This window comes from Polyodon spathula, chromosome 45 (genome assembly GCF_017654505.1).
Source record: "Polyodon spathula isolate WHYD16114869_AA chromosome 45, ASM1765450v1, whole genome shotgun sequence".
NCBI classification, from domain to species: Eukaryota; Metazoa; Chordata; class Actinopteri; order Acipenseriformes; family Polyodontidae; genus Polyodon; species Polyodon spathula.
In genome coordinates, this window is record NC_054578.1 from 282453 (window position 1) to 307064 (window position 24612).

At 38.8% G+C, this 24612-nt stretch overlaps 1 protein-coding gene across 1 annotated transcript; it reads right to left on the reverse strand.

Annotated features, from left to right (window-relative positions):
• Nucleotides 1-2250: 2250 nt before the first annotated feature.
• Nucleotides 2251-24200, reverse strand: LOC121305912 (myosin heavy chain, fast skeletal muscle-like). Its single transcript, XM_041237567.1, has 41 exons — nt 24154-24200; nt 23537-23586; nt 22764-22979; nt 22212-22355; nt 21969-22125; nt 21675-21702; nt 21477-21588; nt 21293-21385; nt 21121-21184; nt 20931-21029; nt 20744-20847; nt 20529-20667; nt 19580-19698; nt 19338-19487; nt 19069-19239; nt 18682-18985; nt 18429-18502; nt 18219-18306; nt 18016-18133; nt 17780-17903; nt 16364-16500; nt 15723-15978; nt 14521-14763; nt 14250-14426; nt 14019-14164; nt 13834-13924; nt 13355-13744; nt 13145-13271; nt 12935-13053; nt 12646-12842; nt 12375-12558; nt 9054-9219; nt 8079-8203; nt 7041-7349; nt 6742-6945; nt 6523-6648; nt 6121-6291; nt 5940-6044; nt 5206-5301; nt 4127-4258; nt 2251-3227 (listed from the first exon to the last, which is right to left on the reverse strand). The coding sequence occupies exons 3-41, from the start codon at nt 22965-22967 to the stop codon at nt 3207-3209; spliced, it is 5814 nt and encodes a 1937-aa protein (XP_041093501.1). The 5' UTR covers nt 22968-22979; nt 23537-23586; nt 24154-24200; the 3' UTR covers nt 2251-3206.
• Nucleotides 24201-24612: the final 412 nt, after the last annotated feature.

A 24612-nucleotide genomic window follows, 5' to 3' on the forward strand; every position in this document is an offset into this window, starting at 1 on the left:
CTAACTGCAAAGCTTCAATGCCGGGACTCTGCCTAAAATTGGAATCAATATGTAACCTGAAACGGACCCAAGATGAAGAAGCAAGCTGCCAGAGAGTCAACTACCAGAAGCAACGAGACTGACACCCAGCTGCAGGTCTGCCATAAAACCTACAGCGACTGTTATCAGACAAACCAGTCTGGGTTTGCTGTACACCTAAAACCACAGTATCCAAAAGAAACTGTGTCCTGCTACCTGCGTAGCTAAACATTCAACGAAGAGGGCAGAACGGACGGGCGCTGTTGTGGATCCTTGTTGATTCTATCAAGAATTGAAAGCTTTATTGCTGAGTTTGTTCGAAAGAGGGATTGAAGACTTTGTTGCAGAGAGGAGAGTTTTGTACTGGACACTTCAACGGATTGAGTTTCCAAACCAGCGGACCAAAAGTCTAAGCTTTCAAGGAGTCATTTCATGGAACTAAATTAATTAATTCTAACACATTCACATAGAATTGAACTGTTAATTATTTAGTTTGCATGTGAAATAACTGTTAATAATACTTGATAAAGCAACTATAAGTAATCTACCTGATATTGTTATATGAAGAATTTCTTTAAAAGTAAAGTTGCCTTATACTTAATCTATATACCATTAATAAGCTTAATGTGATATATTCTAAGATTGTCTGCATCCTCTCAGTTGAGGCAATGCTTAGATGTGTGTGTGTGTGTGAGAGCAAGCTACTACATCACAGCTTGCTTGCTGTTGAAGCTGATGCTTGTGTATGAGGAAACAGACGGTGTCATATTTCAATTGCCTGCTAGTCAAGCATGAATGTAGAGACTAAGATATTTACTTTCTAGCTTTTCTGATTTCTGTTTATTATTTGTGTACTTAATAAAATACTACTATTAACCATTCCTTGTGTCTGCATGTGAATGTGTGTTCATTGTAAATCCTCCATCTTTGGAATATGTCAATTTAAATATTGTTAATAAGAGAACTAATCAACCCAGATAAATATTAAATTATCAATTACTGAATTGTTCCTACAAGCTCATGCCTTCAGGGTTGTGCACCTCATCAAAATGCAGATTTTTTTTTCTCTCTGGAAGGCATGGGGTGTAGGATTTTTGAATGGGCTGGTGGTGCCATTCTGAGGGGGAGGATATGTAACAGGGGAGATCTGTGCTGACTGTTTGGCACATGCGTGGTTCTGCAGGAAAGAGGCAGTAGCCTCGTAGATCTTCCTGTTAGTCATGGCAGTGCCATGGAGAGGTGGAGAAGAGGGTGTGTTGGTTTTCCCTCTCTCTGTGGCTGAGAGGCAGGCCTTGGGGGATTGCTGACCCTATAAGATAACTCTCTGTTGTTCCCTCAGCCTGCCCCTCTAAGACAAAACGAGCAAGTTGGCGAAAGTTCTGCAGCTGTACCGAGCATGACCGGAGAAGAATGAGCACAACAACAAACTAATAATGAATTTTTAGTAGCAGGGAAAAACTTGGGCAGAACCCCGAGCAGTATCAGCAGGTTGAGGGAAAGGGTAAGCATAGGACGGAAACCTGGGACCTGCAGATAGCAACGGTCGGGGTAACGCTGTCAAGTGCAGCACCTTTATTTTGTAGTTTTGTTACTGTTTTATTTCCCCTTTTTCTTTCGCCTTTTGTCATTCATTATTATTTTAGAGCACCTGTGAATGCTCCAGCGGGCCCATTTACCTGTGGGTATTTCTGTTGACCTGTCTACCATCGCTGGTATTCAGGCCTCGGACAACAGCACCCTTTGCGGGCTAAAATAAATCACCGGAAAAATAAATAAAACTGGACACCTGTGTGGTGTTTGCAAATACACTTTTCTGTCTCCCATGTCTGTGAATACCCACACCCTTCCACAGCCTCATTTAGTGTTGGTGTGATTTCCTGAGTCAAAGTCCCTTCTCTTTTTTGTGATCTCTGCAAACATTCCAAGTAGGTCTGAGTGCAGCTGCTCAAATATTGAATTTAATTCATATTTTCAAATCTCTGAGCTGTATAGAAATGTCCTTCTCAAGCTCATAGCTGACGGAGTTGCTGTTTCCTTAGATTCCCTATTAAAGTAATGTCTATGTCGTCTATTCAGTTGATGTGTGCAGCAAGGTAATAGATTTGCTCAAACAAAGCTTTGTACTCTTTAACAAAACATATATTTCTAATATTGAGCAGCCTGATAAGTAAATAATTTGTTTCATGTGCAGAATAAAGACTAGCAGAAAAAAAACACAACACAAGCCTTGAGTAGATGCTTACATGTCACTTTTATTCTCAAACTACTAGTGCTGGACAATAATGACATTTTCTGTTATCGGCTGTAAATTATCATGATAATCATTATTATTATTCGTTTACTTAGCAGATGCCTTATCCAAGGTAACTTACAGAAACTAGGATGTGTGAACTATGCATCAGCTGCAAAGTGACTTACAACAAGATCTCACCAGAAGGACAGCGCACAAGGAGGTGAAGTGACTTGCTCAGGACCACACAGTGAGTCAGTGAGTGAGTCGGGATTTCAACTGAGGACCTCCTGGTTATGAGGCCTTTTCTTTAACCACTCAGCCTGATTATCGAAAATATACAATAGATATAAAAAATCCAATAGATTTAATCAATTGCTTGAGTGGTGTTATCTTTGTTATTGCTGTAAGCCGCCTGTCTCTGGACACTGCAGAGGTGCCTGTCGAGGGGCAGTCCTGTAGCCTGCACAGAAACAAGCACTCACAATCTGAACGTTATTGTTATTATTGAAGAAAATATACATATATGTGGTTTCATTTTGAAGACGGCAATACAAGTAGTTATTTGCCATAGCGATGTATATTTTTCATAAATATATTGGTTAAATAATACATTTAGACCGGCCACCCACAGAGAAAGCCTCCACAAGATGTACAGTTATTTAAAAAATAATATTAATCTTAGTTTTTCTCTCGCTGTTAAAGGGCATATACGCAGTATCACTCATTGCTTCAATGCAGAGCTGCTTTTACCCACGTCTGTATCACATTGGGTAACGAATGGTAATATGATTATTGATAATAATTTCTCAATGCAAAAACACGATCGACAACATCACAATAATCAATTATTGTTTCAACACTAAACACTACCAGCGCTATTACAGGAGCTACTTCACTGTGAAATTCATATTGTATGAATCTCTCTATATTTCAGCTTGACTCTTCTGATGCTCTTCTACTCTGCTGCTTCTTTAACCTTTTGAGAAAGAAATAAATGCATCATTAAACAGTGAGCAAAAACACAACCACAGATTTCCTGTTGAGCTAGTAATGGAACACCTGAGACATGCTAGAACAACACAGGACACACTGCTTGATGCATATTCCTATTCATATATAGTTAAGCAACAGAGCAGAGATCTGTGGAGTGGCCTCATTAACACATTATCTTGCGGGACTTTGCAAACTGTACACAGCATTTACACAACGCCTCGTATCCTATACTATATGCCCCAGACATTTGTTAAATAACTGCTGTCACTATAAAAAACTGAACATTATTGTTGGCTTGATAATTGACATTGTCTGCTAGACCTATCCGCCTTGCATTCACAAAACACTGTACATGACTCATGAATGTGTCTGTTACAAGTTTTGTATCATTAAGAGTCTTATTTTACTTCAAGGAACAACAGGACAGATTTCAATTTCAATAAATCAGAGTCATTATATGTTGGTAAAGTATAAAACATACATTGTTGTTTATAAATTATATTTCATTTGCAGTACTACCTTTGCTAATGATTTGAACTGTGTTACTGTTCCAGAGTTCACTCTTCATGCCAGCTTTGTTTGTTATTGTGTGACAGCCAAGTCCTTTTGTGTCACTACCTGACAGCAACGACTATCCAGTCAGGCCTGGACCCTGTTCATAGTGTGCACCCTGAGGCACACCTCTGTTAGGTTACAGGTCACTTTATATAGTGTGCAGCACTACACTCAAGAATAGAGTTCGGAGATGTAAACTGTGTTTCTGGTACTCCTTTGAGGAATAAGTAATTGTTTAGATATCTCATATCATAAAACATGGTGGGGTAGTGAGACTGTAGCCCAGAAACGGACATCCCTACCACTGTGATTTCATCTATTACTTACCTTTCCCATATCACGGCTCTTAGTCCTGAGCTTGTTGACCTGGGATTCAGCGATATCAGCGCGCTCCTCACTCTCCTCAAGCTCGTGCTGCACCTTCCTGAATCTAGACAGGTGGGTGTTGACTTGTTCCTCCTGAAAGGCAAATACAATGAACAGGAACATTTGGTTTACTTGTGAGGGCCGGTGCCTATCAAATACATCAAGGGATTGCATTCAAATGAAAAGTAATGTGTTACTGTCAGTTCCTGTGACTGTGTATATCCACACAGACACTTTTAAATGTCAGTTTGTTTGCATCACCAAAGCCACGGATCATGTTTTCTGTTTATAACACATTCTCAGGAGTGTACCCAAGCAATTGGAAACATAACCCAATGAGAACAATATGCACTAGCCAGTGGAAATGAACACTGAGTGGATCCATTTGAATTCAATTTCTGAAATTGAAATGAACCAGACGGTAAAGCTGCCATTTTAAATGTTTTGACGTGCAAGTAAATAAAGCCCTATAAAAGGGAATCACACCTATCATAAACTTTAAAGAATGTTTTGTTAGCATACTTTCCAGTAATCTGTGCACTTTGAAGCTGTGGTATATGATAATCCAAACTACAGCAACTGAAATGCTACACAGCATAACAAAAGTATCTCTATTGGCTTGGGGCTTAGTGAAATATATTTTGATTGGAGCTTCATCCCTGAATTTTGTCCTATATATAGTTCACTACAGTAAATATCTTGCTAATTTATTTTTGGTTTATGAACATTTTGTGCGATTTAGTCTTAATTCTGCAAAGCTTTGTACTTTTGATCATGGAAGGAAAAAAAGCAAAAACTGCTTTTAACGAATCATTTAAAAATAACACCCAGGTTTATAGACCCACTTCGTGGAAGTCTGAAGCCTGACAAAGTCTTTTATGCTAATTTAAAAAAAAGCCACTTTGCATGCAATTACATCATCGGTGTAATTAGATCAAAATTCTAAGGGTATGTCTGCAAAGGGGTAAGGGTAATAGTTCAAGAAAACAACAATGTCCTAAAATAAAGGGATATATCAAAACCAGAAAAGTGTCACTTACAGCTTCCTCAGCCTGCCTCTTGTAAGCCTTCACTTTCAGCTGCAGCTTATCAACCAGATCCTGGAGTCTGATGATATTCTTCTTGTCTTCTTCAGACTGCAGGCAATAATAATAATAATAATAATAATAATAATAATAATAATAATAATCATAAATATGCCAACAGAACTAGTGCAAGTGATTTATCAATGTCACCAGAAACCTGAGAAAACTACATGCATTATAACATGTGACTTTTTCAGAGGGTGGAGTTGGATGATTTCCGTGTCACTCAAGAGCCTCTGATTTCAGAGGGCCATCCTCCTAAACCACCTGACATCCCACAGAGGGCATGTGGCTCAGGTGATCTGTTAGTAAAATTATTTTAAGTTTTTAAGAGTGCTTGCACTATTCTGCTCTTCCACAAATTCCCTCTGTCTTCTGCAGATACAACTAAAAATCACAGACCACTGTTGTTTGTTTAGGATTGACAGTGTTTGTTTGTGTTCATGTACTGGTGGTAGAGTTTGTTTTTACAATAACTGAGGGTTTCAGTTTTATCATAAATCTTATTATACATGAGCAATCTATTATACACAGGCTGAGTGCCAACCCCCCCCCCCCCCTTGCAAAAGAGTGTAAAACACTGACGTGTGTAGGAATCTTATCATTCACCACGTATGATAATAATAATAATGCACAATAAATTATGAATGCTGAGACTTCATTAAAACTTTCAGAAACTGGTGTATTACCTGGTAGGTGAGCTCCTTGGCTCTTCTTTCATATTTCCGGACTCCTTTAACTGACTCAGCACTACGTCTTTGCTCAGCTTCAAGCTCATTTTCCAGCTCGCGCACCTGGAAATTATTGCAAATATTAAACCCAGTTCAGTTCCTTGTACAAGGGAATTATTAGTCTGTATGTTCAGCTCACCCTGGCCTCCAGTTTCTGGAGCTGTTTCTTTCCACCCTTCATGGCCAGCTGCTCAGCCTCATCCAGACGATGGGTCAGGTCCTTCACTGTCTGTTCCATGTTCTTCTTCATCCTCTCCAGGTGAGAGCTGGTGTCCTGTTCCTTCTTGAGCTCCTCTGCCATCATGGCAGCCTGATGAGTGAAGAAAGTAGATGAATGGAAGGGAGTGATTTAGAACTGTTGCAGCAGAAGGAGTTGGGGGGTTGTAAGGGATACAGCCACTGGAGCTAAACTCAATAGCTTGATGGAGGAGCTCTGACCCTGAACACTATATTCAGAAATGTATACCTTACACTGGTGTGTTGAATAGCTTGGGCACAATTGGTGAGGCAGACAGACATACAGACAGACACTGTGACTCACATCAGTAATAGATTTCTTGGCTTTTTCTTCTGCATTTCGTGCTTCCTGGATGGCATCCTCTACCTCACCTTGCAGCTGGGAAATGTCATTCTCAAGCTTCTTCTTGGTGTTGATAAGACTGGTATTCTGTCAAGGGAAAGGTTGTAAGTTGATGAAAACTGATCAATATAAAAAAATAACAAGAATTTAGAAACTAGTTCGGAAACAAAAGCTTCCAACCTGGGAGTGCAGCAGCTGCACACGCTCGCTGGCATCAAGGAGCTCCTGTTCAGCCACTTTGCGGCCTCTCTCTGTCTGTTCCAGGGCAGCCCTCATCTCTTCAATTTCAGCCTGCATCAGGGAGTTCCTGCGTTCCACCATGGCGAGCTGTTCCTTCATGTCTTCCTGTCCTCGGATAGCATCGTCAAGGTGCAGTTGGGCATCCTGGACAAAACACAGAAATCAATAAAATCATTAGGAACATTTCTAAGACAATAGACGTGTACTTTAATTGCTGCAATGACAGAAACAGTCCGCACCTTGAGTTGTCCTTGGACGTTCCTCAGTTGTTTCTGAGCTTCAGCTGCTTGGCGGTTGGAGTGACTGAGCTGAATTTCCATTTCATTCAGATCTCCCTCCATCTTCTTCTTCAATCTCAGGGCATCATTGCGGCTCCTAATTTCAGAGTCGAGAGTGCTCTGCATGGAGTCTATCACTCTCTGACTGTTTCTCTTCAGCTGTTCCAGCTCCTCGTCTTTCTCGGCGATCTTTCTGTCAACCTCAGACTTCACCTGGTTCAGCTCAAGCTGGACGCGAAGAATCTTTGACTCCTCATGCTCCAACGAGGCCTATAAAAAAAAATGCATTGTAAAAGTTGTTATAAACATGCCTGTTACCTTACTCCAGTTCAAGGAAATACATTGGTTCAGCTACCCTAGCTCTTGTTATACCTGAATCATTTACATTTCTAAGGTTACAATAACTTCATACTAACTTTTTTTTTTTTTTTTTTGGAGGGGGGGGTTTGCTTCACAGTAACTCCTAGCGCCGGCACTGGTCCCAGTTAATTTATTGTGTTAGTTATTTCTCTCCATGTTTTGTTTCTTAATGTTTTTTAACCTTGCGAACTGTTAAATAATATTTCCAGATTTGTTTTTTTTTTTCCATTTCGCTAACTATCAGATCAATTTTGTCTTTGTGGAAATTTGTTTCCCTTTTCGTTTTGGCTTGATCCTAATTTTACTCACCCTCGGGACAAGCAAAAGACCTGCATCCTGTGATCTCAGTGAATGGTCGGTACATATGGGGGGGTGAGTAATTAAAATTAAAACAGGTGGAAGGGCTTTCTCACACAGAGCACCACGGGAATGGAATGCCCCTCCCACCTTTACTAGAGAGGCTGGGACTGAAATGATCTAAATGGATCTTTTAATGGACACTATTTCAGTTCTTTGACTAAACAGTCATGCAGCCCATTTCTACATGTGTTTCTTTTGATTGTAAAGTATAGAGTAATGAAAATGAGAGAGAATATGCACACAATGGAGATGAGAAGGTGTGTGTTTTTAAAGAATTACCTCTGCTTCCTCCAAGGCGGTTTGGATTTCTGACTTTTCGGTTTCAATCTGCTTCTTTGCCTTCTCCAGCTCATGAATAACCTTCCCACCCTCACCAATCTGTTCAGTCAGATCAGAGATCTCCTCTACAAGATGGAAAAGATAGATAATGCTGTTAATATTAGAATCCAAGATTTAACTGGGTGGTATTAATATAAAATGAAAGAGGCAAGGCAACACAAGAAACCACAGACAGTCACATCAGTTAAGACGAGCAACATACAACTCTCTGCACAAGTGACATCTTCATGGTCCACAACGTATACAGCACAGCTGTGAAGCCATCCCTCCCATTAAACTGTACTATTGCTTATCTGGTATGACACTGAAAAACTCTTGGTTGATCCGTGTTGCTGGTGCTGCCCGCTCAAACTGACATGGCACAGCACTTTCCACCCGCCCATGTAAAAGTTTCATAAAAGTGTACCTCGTACACAATTTTTGCAGTTGACAGTATCTTTGTGTTGTACATCATACACATAGGAGTCCTGTTTCTAAAGAACTCCCATTCCACCTATACAAGTTATAATGCATGCTAATGCCAGCCTATCACGCCTTCCTCCCTTGCAAAAGACCGTATTATGCCAGGAACATCTGCAATTCCATACAACAGAAAGTTATGTTATGACATAGATTTATATTACAGCACTATTGGTAGTCCTTCTGTCATGCATCATAATATTTAAATGAACAGAAGTGCTAAATTCCAGAAGATATACAAATTTTTGCAGTTGGTGTCTTTTTTGTGAAAAGAATTGCAAAGAAATCATGCAGCTAAATGCAATGTGTTTAATCATCTACCTGATACAAACTAAATAGGCTGTCAGGTTCCTACATGCGAGAGGTAGTGCATCCAACCTTTGCTGTATCTTTGATATGTTATAGTTAGTAATATCAAGGCAAATACCCTGTGGCATGCAATTCAAGGAGGCTTACGCTGTAAATTCTTGTTCTCCCGTTTAAGGGTTTCAAGGTGATCCAAAGCTTCTTCATAGGAGTTCTTCATTTTGAAAAGCTCAGTGCCGAGAGAGCGAGTCTCTTTCAGTGCAGCTTCCAGCTCTGCCTGGCCTTCTTCAAATTTCTGCTTCCAATCAGCTAGAACCTGAATGAATATATGTGTCATAAATATACATCAATAGGTTTTTATTAATATTCCTAGTAGCGGATTGATCTCAGAACTTTGTCAACATGACTAGGTAATCCATGCCATACCCTCACTACTCTCTGTCTGAAAAAATGTCTCCTTCTCTTTGTTGTAACAATTAAATTATATATATATATATATATATATATAATATATATATATATATATATATATATATATATATATATAATATATATAAAACTACTATTTTTTATATGTGTTATTTTCTACAACAGAAAAATAAGAAGATAGATGGAGAGTTTGTCAGGAATGCAATTGGATAACATTTTTACTGACGTTCGGCAACATTCTTCAATGTTTGCTTGTCACAGATTTTTTGTTATTAGTATGTTATCATTCTTAACAACCTAAAACAACCAAAAGGTTCCTGCTCATTCTAAAACAGCATGTTAGCCAGTGAAGCAAACTGGCACAAAATTATACTAAATAGAAAACTATTCAATCACAACTGCAGAGTGAAGTGAAGTTCTTTTAAATAAGAACATAAGAACATAAGAAAGTTTACAAACGAGAGGAGGCCATTCGGCCCATCTTGCTCGTTTGATTGTTAGTAGCTTATTGATCCCAAAATCTCATCAAGCAGCTTCTTGAAGGATCCCAGGGTGTCAGCTTCAACAACATTACTGGGGAGTTGATTCCAGACCCTCACAATTCTCTGTGTAAAAAAGTGTCTCCTATTTTCTGTTCTGAATGCCCCTTTGTCTAAACTAAATTTGTGACCCCTGCTCCTTGTTTCTTTTTCAGGCTGAAAAAGTCCCTTGGGTCGACTCTGTCAATACCTTTTAGAATTTTGAATGCTTGAATTAGGTCGCCACGTAGTCTTCTTTGTTCAAGACTGAACAGATTCAATTCTTTTAGCCTGTCTGCATATGACATGCCTTTTAAGCCCGGAATAATTCTGGTCGCTCTTCTTTGCACCCTTTCTAGAGCAGCAATATCTTTTTTATAGCGAGGTGACCAGAACTGAACACAATATTCAAGATGTGGTCTTACTAGTGCATTGTACAGTTTTAACATTACTTCCCTTGATTTAAATTCAACACTTTTCACAATGTATCCAAGCATCTTGTTAGCCTTTTTTATAGCTTCCCCACATTGTCTAGATGAAGACATTTCTGAGTCAACAAAAACTCCTAGGACTTTTTTATAGATTCCTTCTCCAATTTCAGTATCTCCCATATGATATTTATAATGTACATTTTTATTTCCTGCGTGCAGTACCTTACACTTTTCTTTATTAAATGTCATTTGCCATGTGTCTGCCCAGTTCTGAATCTTCTCCAGATCATTTTGAATGACTTTGCTGCTGCAACAATGTTTGCCACTCCTCCTACTTTTGAGTCGTCTGCAAATTTAACAAGTTTGCTTACTATACCAGAATCTAAATCATTAATGTAGATTAGGAATAGCAGAGGACCTAATACTGATCCCTGTGGTACACCGCTGGTTACCACACTCCATTCTGAGGTTTTTCCTCTAATCAGTACTTTCTGTTTTCTACATGTTAACCACTCCCTAATCCATGTACATGTGTTTCCTTGAATCCCAACTGCGTTCAGTTTGAGAATTAATCTTTTGTGCGGGACTTTGTCAAAAGCTTTCTGGAAATCTAAATAAACCATGTCATATGCTTTGCAATTATCCATTATCGATGTTGCATCCTCAAAAAAATCAAGCAAGTTAGTTAGACACGATCTCCCTTTCCTAAAACCATGCTGACTGTCTCCCAGGACCCTGTTACCATATAGGTAATTTTCCATTTTGGATCTTATTATAGTTTCCATAAGTTTGCATATAATAGAAGTCAGGCTTACTGGTCTGTAGTTACCTGGTTCAGTTTTGTTTCCCTTTTTGTGGATCGGTATTACGTTTGCAATTTTCCAGTCTGTCGGTACCACCCCTGTGTCAAGAGACTGCTGCATGATCTTGGTTAGCGGTTTGTAAATTACTTCTTTCATTTCTTTGAGTACTACTGGGAGGATCTCATCTGGCCCAGGGGATTTGTTTATTTTAAGAGTCCCTTTAACACTTCTGCCTCAGTTATGCTAAAGTTATTTAAAACTGGATAGGAACTGGATGACATGTGGGGCATGTTGTCAGTATCTTCCTTTGTAAAAACTTGTGAAAAGTAATCATTTAATATATTTGCTATTTTTTTTTCTTCATCTACGATTTTGCCATTTGTATCTCTTAAACATTTAATCTCCTCTTTGAATATTCGCTTGCTGTTGTAATATTGGAAAAACATTTTGGAATTGGTTTTAGCTCCCTTAGCAATGTTCATTTCTATTTCTCTCTTGGCCTTTCTAACTTCCTTTTTGACTTGCGTTTGCAGTTCTGTGTACTCTTTCTGCGTACTTTCTTTTTGGTCCTTTTTTAAAGCTGTGTAAAGTGCCTTTCTTCGCTGAATTTTTTTTTAAATTGATGTATTAAACCATTTTGGCAATTTAGTTTTACATTTAGATTTGTCTACTTTAGGGATATAATTGTTTTGCGCCTCTAGTACTACATTTTTGAAGAACAACCATCCTTCTTCTGTGGGTGTTTTCTCTATTTTACTCCAATCTACTTCTGTTAGTCTCTGTTTCATACCTTCATAGTTTGCTTTTCTAAAATTGTAAACCTTAGCTTTAGTCATTACTTTTGGGGATTTAAAAAACACTTCAAATGAGACCATGTTGTGGTCTGAGTTTGCCAGTGGTTCTCTGACCTCTGTTTTAGTTATTCTATCTTCGTTATTTGAAAAGACTAAATCAAGGCATGCCTCCCCTCTAGTCAGTGCCTTGACAAATTGTGTTAGGAAGCAGTCGTTTGTCATTTCCACCATTTCTATTTCATCCTTCGTGCTACCGTCAACCTGCTTTCAAATACATGCACAAGGGGATCGTTTCTTGATTTAAGAGAGAACTCATTGTCTGTTTTATTGGGCATTAATGACCATTCATGTCTGTAAAACACATGAATCAACTCATTAACATATGAGAACATCAATCCTCCAGCTGTCATTATGTATTTGTGGAAAACAGATGGTCAACAGCAGACAATATATTCTCCCTATATTGTTGCCTTTGTAATAAAGATCTTTTAGGTACCTTGTCGAAGTTTCTCTGCTTCTTGTCGAGAGCAGAGGCTTGTGCATTTGCTCTTTCTACATCAACCATGAGATCTTCAACTTCACCCTGGAGTCTCAGTTTTGTTTTTTCCAGAGAGGCACACTTTGAGTTCACAGCCTCAATGTGTTCCTCAGCATCTTGAAGGCGCTGTGCTAGCTTTTTCCTGTGAAAAGTGTTCAAGTAAAGAAAGGGTTAAAGAATGAAATAATTTAAATGAATATAAAGTTGTAAGTTAACTATGATTATTTACTTTGCTTCTTCAAGCTCCTCAGTGCGCTGGATAGCATCAGTTTCGTATTTTGATCTCCACTGAGCCACCTCGCTGTTAGCCTTGGACATTGCACGCTGCAGCTCAGCCTTGGCTTCCTGCTCCTCCTCAAATTGCTCACGAAGCAGGTCACAGTCATGGCGGGCAGACTGCACACCATGAGCCAGGGCAGTCTTGGCCTTTAAAGAACGATGGGAATGTTATAAATATCAATGTAAAAACAATACAAGACACAAGCATTGAATATAAAGAGGAAGGTGGCATGTATTACTTTTGTTTCTTCCTCTATTTGCCTCTTGAGCTCCTCAATTTGCTGCATGAAAGCCTGCTTTCCTCTTGTGAGCTGAGAAATTAAAGCTTCTTTCTCATCCAGTTGGCGAGCGAATTCACCTGAAGCGAAAATATTCATAGCAATTTAAAAACAGTCCTTCCTTTACAACACGTAGAATAACATCATGCAGCAACTGCAGTAAAAGCATACCATTCTCTGTCAGGAGACGGGCTCTTTGAGTACTGATGTCATTGATCTGACGGATATTCTCGTCGTTCTTCGTCTTAATTTCACTATATTGGTCCTCCAGAGAACGACACATCTTTTCCAGGTTTGCCTTTAATTACAAGTTGAAAAACATTAGTGTACAAGAACGTAATTCTTTATTGTATATTGAGAGGACAAACTTGTGCTGTTTACCTTGGATTTGGCTACAGATTCCATGTTGCTGGAGAGATCATCAAGTTCCATTTTATATTCACTCTTTTCCTTCTCGAGCTTCTGTTTCACACGCTGGAGGTTGTCGATCTGTTCTCCCAGTTCAGCCACGCTGTCGGCTTGCTTTTTGCGAAGAGCAGCAGCAGTAGCTTCATGCTGCAGAGTGGACTCCTCTAGATCACGCCTGAGCTTCTGAAACTCAGCTTCACGTTTCTTGTTCATTTCAATCTGAGCTGAAGTTGCACCTCCTGCTTCCTCAAGCCTTTCACTGATCTCTTCAAGTTCCCTGGAAAGATCAGCTCTTTGCTTTTCAATCTTTGCCCGAGACGCTCGTTCGGCCTCGATTTCTTCTTCAAGTTCTTCAATGCGGGCCTAGAAAATGTAAAATTGAACAGTTGAAATTAAACATTTATAATCGTTTCTCATTTGTGAATTGAAAGATATTGATTTCCACACAATACCTGAAGCTCCTTAATCTTCTTTTGAAGTTGAGCACCCAAAGCTTGTTCATCTTCAATTTTGCTCAGCAGTTGGCTTGTTTCAAAGTCCTTCCTGAAAAGTTTAAATATATATATATATTACATAGTTCTTTTTTTAAATAGCCAAAGTTTCTTTAAGATATACATTTCACACAATACAATCTTACTTTTTTATCTTCTCATCTGATTGCTGCTTGTCGTTCTCCAGATCCATTATGGATTCCTGGGCTAGTTTCAGATCTCCCTCAAGCTTTCTCTTGGCTCTCTCAAGGTCCATACGGAGTTTCTTTTCTTGCTCCAATGAACCTTCAAGCTAAATGAAAGAAATAGCTATATTATATTAATATATTTCATTAAGTTAAACCCCATTGAGAGTCTGCATCGTAGGCTTCACTCACATCGTCCACTTGTTGTTCCAGCTTAGTCTTTGCTTTGGTCAGAGTGTTGACTTTGTCCTCCTCTGCTTGCAGGTCATCAAGGGTCTGTTGGTGTGCCTCTTGGAGGGCTTTCTTTTCCTTGGTTAATTTTGCAATGCTTTCATCCTGAGTAGCCATTTCTTCAGTAAGGTTTTTAACCTACATAAAAGGTTTAGAAGCAAAACAAATTAATGTAATTTTCTGATCAGTTTTTTAAAATAAATGATTGTATGTCATTTGCTAAAATCCTCACCTTATTTTCTGTGGCATGCTTCTCCTTCTCCACTTTGGCCAATGTAAGCTCCAGGTCATCAATGTCCTTCTTGAGCTCACTGCACTCGTCTTCCAGTTTCCTCTTCTTGGCAGTCAGCTCAGCATTCATTTCCTCCTCGTCTTCCAGTCTCTCAGTAATCTCTTTAACTTTAGCCTCAAGCTGGATTTTGCTTTTGATAAGCCCCTCACATCTTTCTTCAGCATCAGAGCGAACTTCAGCTTCCTGTTAAGACATTGTGAAAGTATTGTTATCAACAAATGTAGATATGAATGTATAATGTATTTAGTTTAGCACATTTGCATGATATTGATGATACTTGAAAGAATTAGTAACAGGGAATTTATTTGTGGTGCTTTCATCCCTAGCAATCTCCTGAGATACCACAGTTAAAATGAGCCCTTCCCCACTTCCAAAAATGAAATTCAGTTCCGTATTTTAAATACTGAGCCACTGCATGGCACTAATAATGGGATCTTGCTGATGCAAACATTGTCTGCCATTTAATAGTAGGCAACTGTAACATAAGCCAATGTATTAAATCCACAGAGAGCTTTGATAAGAGATCGGGATTCACTTTCTCAACAACTGAACTGTGCTTTCTACTATGTTTTCTCACCCCTTCACTGGCTTCTTTCCTGTCAATAACCAATCAGCTGCTTACTATGAATGAGTGACATGCTTTCAGCCTGTAACTTGCTTTGACCCAGAAAACACTTGAGGTGAAATGACCCAGGAAGTGCAAACAGATCACCCAAGAATAAGGCTTAGAAACTGAGAGCTTCCAGTTTCATGTTTTAAATAGAAAATACCTGTGTGCTATAACGTGTTTTTCTCAGACTGCACATTTGCGGCCTGTGTTGCTAATGTAAGTGCTTGAATTCCTTTAAGAGAAGGTGTATAAAATAGTTAATAAAGTTCAGTTACCCTGACTTCACTTAACTGAGTAACTCTTGCTTTATTCAATACTGTACGATGGGGCCCTTTGTGCCTTAATACTACGTATGGTTCTCCACACTCTTCAAATAGCAGACTTCTGTCCATCAGTTGTACTTATTTAGTCCATAAGTAGACACTTTTAAATCTAGTGCATCAATCATTCCTCTAGGCTGTGACTAAATGAAACATTGAAAGTAACATCATGTAAGTGGACTAAAAAGCCATAGTACAAAACAGACTCGTACAGACTGGACTTGAAGCAGCAGGTCATTCTTTTCCTGCATCACAGAATTCATTTTCTCCTCAAGCTCCTTTCGTTTTGCTTCTGCTTTGGCCAGATTTTCTTTGCACTTTTCGAATTCTTCTTTCATGTTGGCCATTTCCTTTTCAGACTCGGCGCTCTTCAGCAGCGGCTTGATCTTGAAGTAGAGCTTCATCCATGGCCAGTGTTTCACATTCATGAATGAGCGAATGTTGTATTGGATGGTGAAAATGGACTCCCTATAATACAAGAACAAGGTAATAACTTCAGTTCTAGACGACTTCTAGAATTATTTTACATAAGTGCAAATGCTGACTAAATATTACATGCAATATGAATAATACAATGCATCATATGACTACTAACATAAGCTGGGCTGATTGTTTGACTCTATTAAGAACAAGGGGTGCTGTACTCATGGTATATATTAATACTTGTTAAGCCCTGCTTGCAGTCATATTACGTAGTTGCATTGATCTGTGGGTTTATTTATTTATTTAATTTTATTATTATCTCTTGAAGTACTGTTCTAAATGTTTAACAATTTGAATCAGTAACTCAAATATATCAAGCAGTTCAAATGTTTTTGCAATTCTTCTGAGGCTACAGTATTTCTTCATTCACCTCCTTTCCATCATCTTTTGGAATTCCTTTCTCATCAGAAACCCACGACATTGAGCCTGAGTTCTAGTGACGAGTGCGGCCAATTTTTCATCTCGCATCTCCTCAAGTACACCCAGCAAACCAGCTTTAAAGAACACCTGCATTCAAGAGAGTCATGGTAAAATATGGTTTTGTCTTAGCATGGCGCAACATTCAATTAAGAGACGGGAGTTCACTTAATCATATAATAAACAAAGAGTCTCTGTCTTCAACATGATTGACTTTCATAAGTGTAATGTGCTTTACAATGATGTTGAAATTAGTGCTGGGACAAATATCCGAATTAATATTTTTTGACATGTATTCGGATACAAAAATCAGATGTTCGTATTCTCTACAAATGACAAAAAAAACCTTGCACTTAGCCTCACCAAAATTTTTTGTTTATATTTTTTTTTAATTTAGTCGTTGCCAATTATTTTTGTTATTTTCTCCCAATTTGAAATGCCCAATTATTATTTAGGCTCAGCTCACCGCTACCATCCCTGCGCTGACTCGAGAGTGGCGAAGACGAACACATGCTGTCCTCTGAAATGTGTGCCGTCAGCCTCCTGCTTCTTTATACACTGCGGATTCACCATGCAGCTGCCCAGGATCTACAGCGTGGGAAGACAACGCAGCTCCTGGGTGGATAACAGGCAAGCCTGCAGGCGCCCGGCCAGACTACAGAGGGTGCCGGTGTGCGGTGACCCGAGGACACCCTGGCCAAACTAGACCCTCCCGACCCCCGGCAACGCTCAGCCAATTGAGCGCTGCCTCCTGTGAACTCCCATCCATGGTCGGCTGTGGAATACCCCAGACTCGAACCGGCAATGTCCAGGCTATAGGGCACATCCTGCTCTCTCGCAGAGCGCCTCTACTGGATGCACCACTTGGGATGTGTACTCTACTCTATCTCCTCTCGTTTATAATGTTTGTAACATAAGAAAGGTTACAAACTAGATGAGGCCATCTTTCTCGTTTGGTTGTTAGTAGCTTATTGATCCCAGAATCTCATCAAGCATCTTCTTGAAGGATCCCAGGGTGTCAGCTTCAACAACATTACTGGGGAGTTAGTTCCAGACTCCCACCATTCTCTGTGTAAAAAAAGTGCCTCCTATTTTTTGAACTCCTCCTGTTCACTGAACCCTTCTGCACACATAATTTGGAATCCCTTTTGTAGCATGTGTCAGAGAATCAAGACCCAGCTAAATTCTACTCATGTATTTGGCAGGGATGGAATTAACCCCAACCTTGCCAAACTAAAATACAAAATAAACAATCTTTATTTACAGACACAAACACACTATTTACATGCGCAGGGCTTCAACCATGTTACACTATGGAACACTATTCTCAAGATGATGCTAAATGTGAAGACATATTATGTATACTAACCTTGGTGTGGCCAAATTTATACTCCTCGTGATTCACATCAATTGATCCCAGAAGCTTCTCTGATGCTTTCTTGTTGTCCATGAACTGACCCTCAGGGATAACACTTGCATTTAACACTTTGTATCTGTGTCAAAAATAAGAACATACATGTGATTATACACTTTTAATAGCTGCAAAGAGAAATATAAAATAAAGAAAAAACATTATTGAGAGGGTAAACTCAGTGGTGTTGATACCTTTGCTTGAAGTCACCATACAAGATTCTGCTTGGGAATCCCTTTCTGCAAATTCTGATACCTTCTAACACACCATTGCATCTCAGCTGGTGGATAACCAAGAAGTTTTCCATTAAACCTGAAATTACAATTAGAAGTGTGTCACAAACTTATTTTAAAATCATGATACCTGTTACAAACATACATGATCATATTATAATTACCTGGAGTCTTTGACTCGTTGGGAATTATGCAACGCACAAAGTGTGGATGGGTGCTTCTTAAGTTGGTCATCAGTTTGTTCAAGTTCTCCTGTGGAGTGACAGATATATGATACATTTAGCATTTCTAATTTACAGACTAGTACAGACTTTAAATGGTGGGAGGAACATAAATAAACTGGCCAGACTGCAAAAGAAATCAAAAACACATACTCTGAAAAGAGCTGACACCGTCTGGAAGGAGCCACCCTTCTTCTTCTTTCCACCCCCCTTTGCAGCAGCAGCCTCTTTAAATACAAAGTATAATCTTCAGACTGATCAAATACAAATGAGTCCAAAACTATCTTTAATACTCCAAAATGGACACCAGTGAACATACAGTATAAGTGAAAGTGTTGCTGTAATAAAATTAGTCACACATAATGTGATTTCAAAGGTGAATGAATGTATGACATTTTTCCAGTACCTGCAGCTGGAAAAGCGGCATAAAGGTGGGCCAGGAGTTTCATGGATGATTTCTGGTACAGCCCCACTACAGTTTCGTTCAGGGGGTCCTTGTTCTTGTCCAGCCAGCCGGTGACGTTGTAGTCCACAGTGCCCGCATAGTGCACCAGGGAGAAGTGGGCCTCAGGTTTTCCTTTGACTGGTTTAGGTTTCTGGAAGGCGTTGCTCTTGCCAAGGTGCTGGTCGTACAGCTTGTTCTTGAAAGAAGTGTCTGAGGCCTTGGGGAACATGCACTCCTCTTCAAGGATGGAGAATATTCCCATAGGCTAGTGAAAATTAAGATTCAAGCATTAGAAAGAGAATAGCGAGAGACCAAGCATGGTGCAAAGGTTATTATGTTTTTACACACCTTTTCAATAAGCTCAATGCAAGCAGCCAAGTCCATGCCGAAGTCAATGAACTCCCAAACGATTCCTTCCTTCTTGTACTCTTCTTGTTCCAGTACAAACATGGTATGATTGAAGAACTGTTGCAGTTTTTCATTGGTGAAGTTGATGCACAGCTGCTCCAAGCTGTTGTACTAAATACATGTATGATATATATATAAATATGAATACAATAACAGTAATAAAACAAAGTAGTAAAGAATATATAAGCAGTATGACAAATCAAACTTACATCAAAGATCTCAAATCCTGCAATATCCAGGACTCCAATGTAGAATTGTCTTGTCTGCTTTGTAGCCAGCATCTCATTGATACGGACAACCATCCACAAGAACAGTTTCTCATAGACAGATTTAGACAGAGCGCCAACAGCGTGATTGACCTATTAAAAGATACAAGATTAATTGTTAAATGAGAATAATATGAAGTTGAATTGTGTGCAATGTGCATGGAGGTTGAGAGCAAACACATTACCTGGGGGACAGTCTGCCCCTTGGTCACAAACTCATTCCCCACTTTCACTCTCGGGTAGCACAAGGCTTTCAGCAAGTCAGCTGAGTTCAGTCCCAACAGATAGCTGACTTTATCAGCCACTGAAACCAAACACATAATCTTGATGTTAGTTCAATCTGGCAACATCTGGCAATCCTAGATGTTTAAATGGGTTCTTATTTATACAATATATACATGTGTTTTTCATTGCTGTTAGGCCATGTGTTTCTCAAACTCTTTTTAACTGTGATGTCAGCTAAAGGTTTTGTGGTGTAAATGTTGGGTTACAGGGCATTTCTAGAGAATCACACCTGTTCAGTAATCAATCAGGTTGTTTACATTCCAACTTTCTATTATTATTAATTAGTCATTTAGCAAATGCTTTTATCCAAAGTGACTTACAAGAGCTGGTGTAGAACTATGCATCACAACTACTGCTGCTGAAAAGTCACTTACAATAGGACCTACGTTTTACTCCTCATCCAAAGGCTTACCATATAAATTAATGTTCCATAAAGTACACAAAAAATGCAATAGCGATATCTTTCCCTCTCGGGTAGCACAAGGCTTTCAGCAAGTCGGACAAGTTTAGACCCACTTTATCAACCAGTGTAACAGAAGATATTTCCTGTACTTTGCGGTTTAGACCTAAATCCATTTTAATCTATAAATTGATGTAATAGTTATATATTATTGCATTGAAATGTGTAACAAATTATCTTAAACCAAATATGGTACATGTGTGAGCAGAAACAAGCATTCTTTAATACTGTGATCACAACAAAATAATTAATTAAATTGAATATTATGTTAATCACAAAATAATGCATATTGCGTTTACTGCTATATGAAAATTAACATGAATTAAATAGATATGATAAGATTATGAATTACAGCACACATATTGCCTGTGCTTGTAAATCAAAGTTACCTTCAGTGCCGTCTGGCTCAGCCTGCTCCTCACGTTGCTTCTGCTTGAACTTCATGTTACCATAGTGCATCACCGCACCAGTGATCTTGTAGATGCCCAATTTCTCTTCATTGGTGAACCCAAGAATGTCAATGGCAGACTGGATAATAAAAACAACATTAGGCACATATAAAAGGTAATGAAATCATTAAACAAAGCTAATCAATGAAACTTACATCTGTGGCATCCAACTCCTCCTTGTCGTCAATGCTGGCGACGGTGATCTGCCCTTGACTGATCATAGGGTAATCGTAGGGGTTGGTGGTAATGAGAAGCATGTCTGGAAGGAAGACAGCAACAAACAATTATTTCGAGACAGACAGATCAATCAGCCAGTTAACAGAGTGATTTAGTTTCACCTACCAATAAGTTCTGGTTTGTGGTTGGTCATGATCTGATAGAAGATATGGTAGCTCCTTTCTTCTTTCAGCTGAAATGTTACTCTGGATTTTTCCAGCAAGTCTGTGATGAATAAGTACAGTCAGCATTTTAAATGTCTAAAAATAAGACACAAATGTAAAGATATGTTACAGCAGAAAAAAAATAAACGTACAGGTCTCAATATCAGCGGAAGCCAGTTTTCCTGTTGCTCCGAAATGAATTCTGATAAATTTACCCTGAATGAAAATAAAAAGAAACCACGTCAGTATGCTAATGCACTGTTAATGGCTCCAGAAAGTCCAAGCATGCAGTAATGTAACGGAAACAAAAGCATTGTCACTTACAAAGCGAGACGAGTTGTCATTCCTCACAGTTTTGGCGTTACCAAAAGCCTCCAGCAGAGGGTTAGCTGAAATGATCTGATCCTCCAGGGTTCCCTATATAAGACACAATCCAAGAGTTAGTTAATGGAACTGGGACCCGTTGAATGTTCCGTACTATTTGATGTCATTGACAGAAGTTTCCAACCTGGACTTTTCCAGGAGCTGGCTCTTTCTTCTTCTCACCAGCCACTGCGATTGTCGCAAAGTACTGGATGACACGTTTGGTGTTCACAGTCTTTCCTGCACCAGATTCTCCACTGAATGCAAGAGAAAAACATGTTAAGATTATATTTCTGGGGAGGTTTATGTTTTAATAATTCTTGTAATTATACCCCATACTTACGTGATCAGGACTGACTGGTTTTCACGATCTGTAAAGGTAATTATTTTAAGAATTTGATTAAAGATGGTATCTGAATTATTATTTAGTTTAGCTGAAGATAATGAGTAACAGATCCAATGTGGGGTCTCAGTAAGTCAATGTCTACATTTTAATTTATTTCCCCTGTCATGATGTTAGCATTTATAAAAGCAATGCTTTTCATAACATTTCATTTATGATATACGAGATCCATTACTTCACCAAAAGGCATGATATTTACTCCAGATAAAATCAGTTTGATTATGAAATACTTACCAGTAAGCATGAACTGATAGGCATTGTCAGAGACAGAGAAGATGTGTGGGGGAGCCTCCATACGCTTCTTGCCTCTGTATGCATTAACACAAACCTTGTCGTACACTGGAAGCCACTTGTATGGGTTCACAGTAACGCAAAACAGCCCAGAGTAAGTCTGAAATTGTAAAATGGAAAATTAAATACAGTTCATTCATAAGAATCTTTTGATTGTATTTATTTATTTTGTATGAACACTCTTACGTAGATCATCCATGCGGCATAACGCTCTTTGAGGTTATACAGCACAGTTGGTTCACTGAGGTGGGTCATCATGGCCATGTCCTCAATTTTATCATACTTGGGAGGGTTCATAGGGTAGACGTCATCTTCCTTAGCAGTGACGGTCTGAAATGCAAAAAAAGGACAAACTTAAATTCTGAGAAACAAAAACCTGTGTTTTTGAAAGGCAAGGGTTTGATACATCATACTTAGTTACAACAAAATTGGTTTAACTGTCTGTGTAAGTTTATATCCATTTATATGTGTTTCATGTCAAGATATTATAATTGCTGGTACTCAGAATATTGGGCTATATCCTCACTAATATGCAATTTGCATGTTTTTAAAATAAAATGTTAATGTTAGAAAACTACTTAAAAAAACAAAGGTTATCCAAAGCATTTATCTAGCATAAGGAAAGTGCATGCTACCCAAGTAATGTGAAAGAGCAGGCTACCCTGTTTCATGCAATGCAGTAGTAAATAACAGAAGTGTAAGCCATAAAAGATGATGTTTTACTCTAACGTGACTTACTTGTCCTTCCAAAGTTTTTACAGTGACTTTGCTACCTTCTTTACTCTGGATAACACCTTTCAAGTACATCTCTTTGGCATCTGCTACGTAGCACGCAGTTTTTGCATCAAAGGGTTTGCTTTGAGCCTCAATTCTTTCCCTCTCAGGTTTCCGGAGGTAGATGGCCGCCGGCCCGTATATCTCCATCTCTGCGTCCGTACTCATGATGACGGTTTACTGTGGGAATACAAAATGAAGACAGTTAGCTGAACATGTTGGTCATTATTCTATTATATCTGGACTGCAGAAATGCACAGTAATGTAAAACCCAGTGATCAGTGGCAAGCTGGTGTAACGAGTTCATTCAATTGTTTCAGTTTAAACCATGTGGTTCCATTCCTGGTGTAACACTGATACCCTCCTGCCAAGGCCAATAGATCTGATCTCAAACATGAAAAAATTTAACCAAAACCAATTAGTGCCGTACAGAAACCAGGACCAGAGGACAGGGTTGTAAATTAGAGTTGTATGGAAAGGGCTATCTAGTCATGTTGTTGAGGCAGAATCACTTGGATCCTTTAAGACCCAAGTTGACAAAGTTCTGTGATCTGCTACTAGGATCCCAGTGAGCCTAGATGGGCCAAATGGCCTCCACTCATTTGTACATTTTACATTTTGTGGTATAGGACTGGAACAGGCCCACCAAGAGAAAGACCATGGTATTGTAATTTGATCCTCACAATTATCTTATTAATGATGTCATTCACAAGGCAGATTTTACAAATATTCCTTACCTTCCTTTACAGCAAACGTAGGAAGGTGGTGATTTTGATACTCCACAGCACTGCAAATAAAAATAATTAATTTATTCTTGCTCTTCTAATTTTTTTATCTTGCTCGTACTGGACTTCCCTAAGCATTTATTCAGTGCGCTAATACTGACTCCCGGTCACTGTAGATAACTCTCAATAGAGGATCTCACTGGACTCCAGTAGACCACTGAAATGAAGACAACACAACACACCAGTGTTATGAAACCCAATTAAAACACATAAGTTTGTGTGAAATCTTTAGCACATGACCATAAAAAACAGTATTGATGTAGCATTATTAGTAGTATTGTTAGATATAGCAATAATGTATTTATTTACAATCTCTAGTAAAGAAATTGATAACACAAATCCAATCCACAATGGGCTGACCTATCCTTACAAAGAACAATAAAGGAAATCATAACAAAAAATATGGTTGTTGAATTAGCAATTATGCAACATTGCATGTATTACCGGGAATATGTATATGTATTAAAATCTAATACTGGACCATTTAAAGGAATTACAGAATTCCATGTAAAGAAATTAATATATACAAAATTATATAGATACAGACACTTAAACCTAAAGCAACTTACCACTACTTGACACGCCTATCAGTGAGGGTGAAGGCTCTGCGCTTCTCATTTTATTAAGAACATTTTGCCAGCCAAGCAAAACTGGCCGCTCTATAAGGACATGAAACTTTACTCACTAAAGATACCCCCAACCCCCTCTGAAACTTTATTCCATTTACTATTTGCGTGTGTCCACAAGATTTGGCTAAAGGTTATGATGATAACACAATATTTCTTGAAGCTGATCCAGTTAAGTTTGTTATTTCATATGTTCTTCTATTTGTGCCTCATAGGCAGATCATATTGGGAGTTAGATGTTGTGCATTTAATGACTGAGGCCCCTATTGGGTTTATCAGATTAAACTAAATGCATCCAGTAAAAATGGATTGTAAAGAATAACTTACCAAAATTAACAGAACAGCCAGCATTGAACTTTTAATTCAATATTAAACACATTCACACACACACACAATCACTCG

Coding starts and splice junctions, on each gene's coding strand:
- LOC121305912 (XM_041237567.1), bottom strand. CDS start 22,967: ATGAGTACGGACGCAGAGATGGAGATATACGGGCCGGCGGCCATCTAC. Junction 12,559..12,645: donor GAGGAGCTTGAAGAAGCAAA/GTAAATAATCAT, acceptor CACTTTTCACAG/GAAAAAGCTAGCACAGCGCC. Junction 7,350..8,078: donor CCGCCTTGGAGGAAGCAGAG/GTAATTCTTTAA, acceptor TTTTTTTTATAG/GCCTCGTTGGAGCATGAGGA.